Genomic DNA, 8,663 nt, shown 5'->3' on the forward strand with positions numbered 1-8,663 from the left:
CCCGAAGTGCCTCCTTGAAGCACTTTCCTCTCGCTACAGGGCGCGGCGAACCGTTTTTCTCGCTACAGGGGGCGGCAAAGCGTTTTCTACAGCCGAACGATCGCTGGCTCCCGCGAGAAGCTAGCTAGCGCTGGCTCATGGAGAAGCTGGCTCGTTTGGGAAGCCAGAGCACTTCCGGACGGGCCCTTAGTATAGCATTCTTGCTTCACTACGGAGGCAACAAAGATTTTTATGAACCAGTGTGGGCTAGGTTTAGGGACTGGGTAGCATAGCACTATTTTGTGTCCAATGATATAAGAAGCATTTTCTGCGGGGTAATGATATTAGAAGCATTTTTTGCGGGGCAATGATATTAGGAGCATTGTACAAAGATCCTCCATCGTTGGCTAATAGAACAAAGTAAAGTGTGGAGTTTGTGTTGCACACAGCAGGGAGTACGACTGCTTGTGCTTTGGTGATCAACATTATTTTTATTAGAAGGATTGTAAGAGTTTGTGACGGGCGCTAGCTGGTCGAGCAGAAAATTAAGAGCAAAAATTTGTTTTGTTATCAGAAAAATATTGTACATGACCAACATAGAATGAATCCTGTTTATTGTGATTTAGACATAGTATTTTTTGTGCATGTTAAACAATTCCAACATAATTTGATTTTGAGTTATAATTTGACGTCATCAATTCAGATATAAAAAGTAGTTCAACTTGCCTGATGCCGTTGCTATCCATGGACGGAGCCGTTTAGTGCCATCATATCCCCCATTTGGAGACCCTCCCTCTTTTTTCTTTTTTAGTTTTCTGTATTTTCCTTCCTTACTTAATTATATGGGACAACTTTCACTTTCCATTTTTTTTTTCTCTGTCTACACATGAAATCGCCGCCCTGTTTCCTTCCTTATTCTGCCATGCGACATGTGAAATCCCTCCTCTTTCCATATGAAATCCCTGCCCTCTTTCCTCCCTTATTTTTCTCTCCTTCCTTCTTTATTCTGTCAAGAAACATGAAGTCCCTCCCTCTTGCCTTCTTTATTTTTCCCTCTTTCCTTCCTTATCTTTTATTATGGAAGGACTTATTTCCTTCTATACTGGGTCCCGAGACGGCTCCTTGATATAGAGAAAATTTGAAGATGTATATAAATTATAAAGATTGGGTTTAAGAGAGCGGTATGGGACTATTTAAAAGATGAATCAACAGCCTAAATATAATACACCATGAGCTCTTTTTAAGGAAAATACACCATGAGCTATGTCAGTTGGTAGCGACACTGGTTATCGTATATGCAGTTCAGAGTTTGATTCAGCCCACCATCGAATACTTTTTTGCACCGGGCTGTGGGCCAGCTTCGCCCGTTCGCTTGTGTAGCTTCCTTCGGCAAGGTGGGCCGGAATAATGTGGCCTGGCGGCTGAAAATTCTCTGATAGACTAAGAGAGGTAATCCTTGTTACTCTAAGCATAGGATGGGCCAGCTGAGTTGGACGCTCGATTTGTGCACTTTTCTTGCAACCCGTGTTCGAGTCCTCATAATAGCAACTTTTTTTGTGTGGCCGTTTTTTGACAGGCTTCATTGGGCCGCATGGGCCAGAACAATTTGACCAGGCATCCGTCAGGAAGGATCGATCGTTCCTGGGAAACCGATCATGGGTGCTTGAGCAAAAAGAGCTAATATATGGGAACTTTATTTTAGTACCACCTCGCGTATGTGTTTAAAATTCAAACTGAAAGCGTAAATTCACAAAAAGAGGCGTATTGTGATGGTGAACCCACGGAGTCAATCCATACTTTATTATTAGGGAAAGACAATTTGGCAGAAGAAGGGGCGCTTTGTGTCGATTTTAAGCAATACCCGGGGTGTGTTGACAATTGAGGAACATTGTTGTGAACCATAGAGTTTGACATTTTGTTTGAAATCTAGGAAGTGCTTTCGACTAAGAAATTTTTTTTAAGGTATGCGCGTTGGATCAAAGATAATTAGTTATATTTTTAATTGCATATGATGTGGAAGTATAGGTTTATTTTAACACATTCAAGTGCAAGTGCAACCGATATATAAGTTATTTTGTGACAATGTGCGTCCATAGATCTTTGTAAACATTAAATTGTTCATGAGCCATTATATTTTGTCCATAAAATTCTAATTACATTTGAATACATATTGATTTTGTCTTCCGGTGCAACGCACGGGTATATGTGCTAGTAATAATAATAATAATAATAATATAAACCACTAATTGACTCCGGGGGTTCACCGTCACAATACGCTTCTTTCCGTGAATTTACGCTTTCAATTTAAATTGAAAGCATATACACGAGGTGGTACTAAATTTCTGTCTCGTAATTCAATTTTGCGTCTTCCGCGCCTGGGCTTCAGCCCATCTGGCATGCATCTTCTGCGTCTGGGCCGGATGCAGCTGTGGCGGCCCATGCGTGGGGTGTTCAGGCGGTCAACGCCGCATAACCGTGCCTCCCGATCCCACCTCCAGCCCGCCGCCACCTCCTGGTATGCCCCGCCCCACCTCACCGCGCGCGGCCGGCCGCCGCCGCGCGCCGCCACCGCCGACCCCGCCGGCACGCCTACTCCTATCTCTGGATCGAGGCGGGTCAACGAGCGTGTGGGGCGGCAGGCGGCTCTCCGGCTCGATCCAATCGGATCCGATCGAATGAGGTCTGCACAGGGCGGCGGCGGATGGGCTGGACGCGCAGAACGACGGCGGCGTCCGGATCCAGGCGAGCGTCGGCGGCACAAGGCGTCGTGGTTATGCGAGGCAGCGCCATGGTTGCTCCGCCGTGCTCCTGGAAGAAAACGAGGAAGGATGAGGGAGAGCAAGCATGGAAGATGGCGAGAACCTAAGCTGCTCCCTCCAGCGTGCCCCCTCCATGGCTCGTCGTCGCCCTGTGACCACATCCAGCCCCAGGCAAGCCCTCCGGACAGCATCTCTCCTCCGGTCCTCCCTCTCCCTCCATCTCTATTTGTCTGTTAGCCTGCTACAAAATTCTAGAACTATCTGATTCCAAAGGCTTCTGTTGAAAAGTAGCGTGATTTCAAATGCTTCTGCTGAAAAGTAGTGTCAATCTTCAGCAGAAGCCTTAGTTATCCATGGTCTCTCATCCTGACTTTTGAAAAGCAGATCAACAATGTCTATTGGGATGTCATCTCTCATGGCAAGTTTCTCTTCTTCGGTAGTTTCCCCTCAAAGGCTGTGCTTACCTGGAGAAACCAGAGGATATAAACCCGAGGATATAAATGAGAGCACATACATACGTGTGGTGGACACTATCCTGCGGCATGATGCTCCTGCTTCCGTGCTGTTTGCCATGGATTTAACATATTTGTCTTGTTGGGACTCCGAGAAGCTGTTGCAGAAGGACTTCAACCTCCTTAATCCGCTGGCTGAGCTAGAGAAGCAATCACTAGAAGAAGCATCTCGTGCAGTCCATCAACTCATCATGTACGTGCGCATCAGATCATGTACGGACATACAATAGTTGGCACAAACTTCAAATTTTGGGAGGTAACCAAAATAGTTGGCACAACCTTGGGAGACAAAGAGAATAGTTGTGCTTTATTAGTAGGTATAGATATTTATTGATTAATAGTATCATCTATTCCTAATTTTTTACGTCACATTCGTCCGAGTCAGGCACAAACGATACACACGGCTTTTTTGCTCATCTCCCCCTGATATTCTATCTGAATCTGTTGAACGTGGACATATGACTCTAGATATATACATCCTTTTCCTGTTTAATTTTTCTTTTTTCTGATAGATTAAAATACTCTTCAAAATATTTATCTGTCAGACACTAACTAAAAATATAACATGTTATATATGAAAAATTCTTGAGAAAAAATGTGTATAAATTTTAAATATATATACATGCATACCTGAAAAATTCTTTCAACGGACTAATTTTTTTACGTCGCATTCATTCAAGTAAGGCACTCAGAGGAAGACAGATCAAGACTCCAGTTATTAAGATGGCACTCAAAGTAGCCCTTGACCTCCACCTTTCCTTTCTAACTAGCATTTGCTCAGTATGATGATGAAAACCACGAGCTTGTGTACATAACAAAACTTGCAAAAGGGCGAAAGGATGAATAGGTTGATGACAATGAGGAGACGGAGCAATTGTGATAAGTGGCGAAATATAATTTTTGTTATCCCGCTGCAACGCACGGGCTCTTTTGCTAGTAATAATAAAGCACGGATTGACTCCGTGGGTACACCGTCACAATACGCTTCTTCCCGTGATTTTACGCTTTCACTTTTTCCACCTATATTATTTTCTACATCCAAGGTGGTACTATTGCTTTTTATCATTGAAATTTCGTCCGCTCAGATCGAACACAAGCGAGCTACGGTATATTGGGCTTCAACGTATTCGGCCCAACAAACAAATCGAACGAAGAGACCGATTAGAAGATGAATCAGAGGCCCATAAAAAACAAGACAGATCCGAACACGTCCTCCGCTCCTAAGTCGGTCAGCACGCACGTTCTTCTCTCATCTCCCACCCCGCAGAAAAATCCAACCTCCACGGATCCATCGCCGCCACCATACCAAGATCCGGCGAGAGAGCGATCGTCCCGGACGTGGGCGACCATCTGGAACATGGAGCTGCCATGAAAACACTCGGTGTCATGGAGGGCGAGGTCAAGGTCCGCTACCTAGGCCACGAGCCCACGATCTCAACTTGAGCTTGTCGAGGCGGATGTTTTGCAAGCTGCTGGCGCGCCGTGTGCAGCCCCAGCGCCAACGATAGCCCGATCATCCCGACAGCCGAGGTAGCCAACCGGCTTGGCCTTTGCCCTCGCTGCGCCGCCGTTGGAGTGCGCGGCCGCAGTGGAGTAGCTCTACAGGGCGGCTGCATGGAGACCGGCAGAAGCTTGTGAAGAGCCATGATTGTGATCGATAGCAGCAATCGCGATTATGAATTCTTCTTTTGTTTTCCTTTGAGTTGATGGGGGCTAGATGTACTTTAGACAAGGCTTCAACAAGGAAGAGCGGAAGACCACTAATACTTTTTAGTATTGAATGATGTAGTGTACTATCTATCTATCCATTCAAGAAAATTGATGGTGATGGAATCCGCTTGTGTGCGTGTTTGGGTGTGCCTCTGGTCGCTCGATGGTTTTGCAGGTTCCGTAAAGTAAGAAACTGTTGGTCCTATTCTGAATTCTAATAATGTTGATCACCAGGGACAGAGAGATCAGAGGACGGATGGAAGGGATGGCGACAAAGTTATATTCGAAAGGGAATAACGCTGGAATACCTTGCTGTTGCTACCTGTCAGAGTGCATAATTATGAAGTAAATTACTCGGCACTGCTTAGTTGCCAAACTTGATAGTTGCTAAGACCTTCTGTCGACAAGATACACAAACATACAATTGCATGGTAAGTTAACGTCTTCTGATGGATTTTGTTTGCCTTTCTTGACAAGAAAACTATAACTATTTGCTTATAGTTTATCAAAGGTAACTTGCCAGCGACATGAGAAGTATGTTCATTGATTTCATGTGGACTAACTTACTGGATGATTTTATTCATTTTTTATAGCTTCACTCAAATAATTCTCCCTATATTTTTGGGTAATTCATTTCATCCAATAGTTGATAGTTGCTTCATTATTACAAAAATTGATCAGACCAGGAAAAGAGATCTTATGATAGTTTTTTCGTTATTACGAAAAATTCATCAGAGAGAAAAATAAATCTTATCTGATAGTTTGTTCTTTTTCCCCATTATCTGAGAAAAGTTCTCCCTAGATTGCGGATGCAATCGTGGCATGAGATTGTTAAGAGTAAAAACATGCATATGGGTACTTTCCATTGGCACATCACTCTGTAATGAAAATAATAGCATCATATTTTATTTACCCAACTATTGTTCTCCAAAACTAATATTATTTGCTTTCTACAGGTACTATGTAGAGTATTCAAAGAGGTCATCTTCATGAAACTAGCAGAGGATAGACATTAGGAAAAATGAGAGATGAGGTGAGTTTTTGTTGTTCACCATCCAATTCAAGCATCACACAAATTAAGCATTACTATTCAAAGGATGCAGAGTTAACCTGTTCATCCTTTCTAAGGAATTAATAAGTTAAAATTTGTATCCTGTTGCAACGCACGGGTTTTTTTTACTAGTCTTTCCCTAATAATAAAGCACGGATTGACTCCGTGGGTTCACCGTCACAATACGCTTTTTCCCGTAATTTTACGCTTTCATTTTGAATTTAAAACATATACGCGAGGTGGTACTAATTAGGAGAACCACGTCATGTGCAATCTGACTATGCATGCGGTGACAGGCTGCCAGCCCAAAACAAATTGCCACCGGGCTGGATCGACCTCCCGAAACACGCAAACATGGAATCTGACAAACTCGTGTTATTTGGATTGCACGCACAAGGAAACTATACATCTTCTTCCATGATATATAAATTCCAACAGAGAACCAACGTCCTGGTTGCCTCGGCCCTCTCCGGACCGCCGGCCTTCGCTGCCGCCGCTGGCCACTACGACCTCCGGAAGGACCTCTTCATAACGCAGAGCCTCGACGAGCCTCAGTGCGACGGCTCATCGATGTACAGGGTGACAGTGACGAACCAGTGCGCCGGCGACGAACGCACGGGCAGGCCCTGCGTCATCTCCAGGATCCGCCTGCTGTGCGGCAACTTCCGCTCCGTCATCCCCGTCAACCCCAAGGTGCTCCGCGTCGTAGTCCCCGGCGTCTGCCTCCTCAACGCTGGCCACTACACCCCGCAGGACCGCAACGTCTCCTTCGTCTACACCAGCTACCTGCGAGAAAACCTCTATGTCCTCTCCGCCGTGTGCAGCCTCGGACGTTGATTTCGCTTTTGTTTTACTCAACTGGCGCGTGTATGTCATCTTTAGAGTTTAGACACCGGTATGAAATTTTGGTAGGATCGATCAGAGGATGTTTAGATGTGCCCGAAGAGATGTCGTTCATGTGGACTTAGCACAGGCGTGGTATTTACTTTAGTTGTTTCACTCTTTTTAATACGTATAAAGCATTGTGTGTATTTGAAAAAAAAGCTTTAGTAGTTTCGTCACTGTGTTTAAACTGCATGGTTTTTGCGTGCTATTTTGAGCAAGAAATTGATATTGTGAGATTTGCTTAATCTTGATCGATGCGTTTCCTTTTACGCTTAGATATAGTTCTTGGTGGGAAAAAAATAGCAATGGCCAGAGTGCAGTGGAACAGAGGGACGGCGGCGGCACTTAGTGGCCGGCCATGGGAGGCGGCACTGGCGGGAAGTGCGGGCGCGCGACGCTTCTCTCCTGGAGGCAGCGCTAGAGAGGAACGAGGGAGGGGCGGATCGAGGATGCAGGGGAGGGGGGGGGGGACGAGAGAGGAGATGGGACCGGGCTAGGGTTAGGAAGAGTTAGATGGGCCGCTGGGCCGATCGCAGAGCTTCTTCTTTTATTCTGCATGATTTCAAAAATAGGTTTTAAAAATTATGTCATTTTTTTCTCAAATACGCACGATAACCCATGCCATGGTTATTGGATGAGGGCCGTGTGATATTTTCTTCTCCCGTTGCAACGCGCGGGCTCTTTTGCTAGTAATCTAAAGTACGGATTGACTCCGTGGGTTCACCGTCACAGTACGCTTCCGCCCAGTCGTAATACGCTTTTACGATTATTATTTGCACCTTTTGATGAGAACAGTAACGATTTATATTTAATAGTTTCTACATAACACATATTTAACATGTATATGTGCCAGCACATTGAGTTGTCACATATATAGCATATAAGGTATAAAATAGAAAAGTAGAAACTATAGCAGACTAATGGAGACGTACGCCAAATTATCTATACTAAATCGGAAACTTAGAACCATAGTCCATCACGTTTCATCCTCACAAAAGATACCTATCACGTTTCTATGTGCACCTAACGGCAGGGAGACATAAATTAAAAAACAACAAGGGAACGTGCATTACTTCAATCGGACATGGCAAGTCAAACGACCAAGCCGTAGCCAAATACGTATCAGAACTGAACACCGGTTATTAAAAAAATACAGAAAACTGGCCAATATATCAAAACTGAACACCGGCCAGGCCATCTAAAAAACTTAAGCCCAATCCAAAAAAAAGGCCCAACCACACAAGGAGTCGAGCGTGTGTGTGGGCTGTGGCCGGAGGCTGTGTGGAGCTGCTGAATGATGCTGTACGGCAACGATTCTGCAGAGCCACAATGTTAACTGGAGCCAAGTCGTTAATAAATTTGGACCTCAGGCTACAATGAGACAAAAATAAGAAAAATAAATCCAAAACTGACATTAAAATAATTTAATACTATGAAATAATTTATTGTACTTTAGTATAGCCTAATAACAAATCTATACATATCTCGAATATATCAATATATACGTGTGGAACTAGGGTCACTAAAGCATTCGCAAAATGCAATTCCGGCAAGCCTCTGTCTTTCGTAAGCAAAAAATTGAAGCAAAAGAAAGACAAACCAAGTCACACAAATTTGGAGCTCAAAGCCAGAAACGATTGTAAAATATATATAAAGCATATTAAAAATGTTTACATTTTTTGAAAAGATATTTCAACCTTATTTTCGGATATCATTATGACAAGAGTTACACACAAGACGAATACATGTATATATAAGTGTGGACTG

At 44.0% G+C, this 8,663-nt stretch overlaps 1 protein-coding gene across 3 annotated transcripts; it reads left to right on the plus strand.

Moving 5' to 3' along the window:
- The first annotated feature begins 2,368 nt into the window (after positions 1–2,368).
- Positions 2,369–7,304, plus strand: LOC125524261 (protein TAPETUM DETERMINANT 1). 3 transcript variants are annotated; one of them, XM_048689338.2, is made up of 4 exons: positions 2,772–2,909; positions 5,195–5,391; positions 5,917–5,993; positions 6,450–7,304. In XM_048689338.2, the coding sequence occupies exons 3-4, from the start codon at positions 5,982–5,984 to the stop codon at positions 6,846–6,848; spliced, it is 411 nt and encodes a 136-aa protein (XP_048545295.2). In that variant the 5' UTR covers positions 2,772–2,909; positions 5,195–5,391; positions 5,917–5,981; the 3' UTR covers positions 6,849–7,304. The 3 variants fall into 3 exon arrangements, 2 of the variants coding, with proteins under 2 accessions (XP_087392226.1, XP_048545295.2); XM_087536100.1 differs by lacking the exons at positions 5,195–5,391; positions 5,917–5,993; positions 6,450–7,304 and adding an exon at positions 3,349–3,747 and having other exon boundaries at positions 2,369–2,909; XR_015611244.1 differs by lacking the exons at positions 5,195–5,391; positions 5,917–5,993; positions 6,450–7,304 and adding an exon at positions 3,179–3,747 and having other exon boundaries at positions 2,776–2,909.
- The last annotated feature ends 1,359 nt before the right edge of the window (positions 7,305–8,663 follow it).

This window comes from Triticum urartu, chromosome 7A (genome assembly GCF_056163025.1).
Source record: "Triticum urartu cultivar PI428250 chromosome 7A, HENAU_Tu73, whole genome shotgun sequence".
NCBI lineage: Eukaryota > Viridiplantae > Streptophyta > Magnoliopsida > Poales > Poaceae > Triticum > Triticum urartu.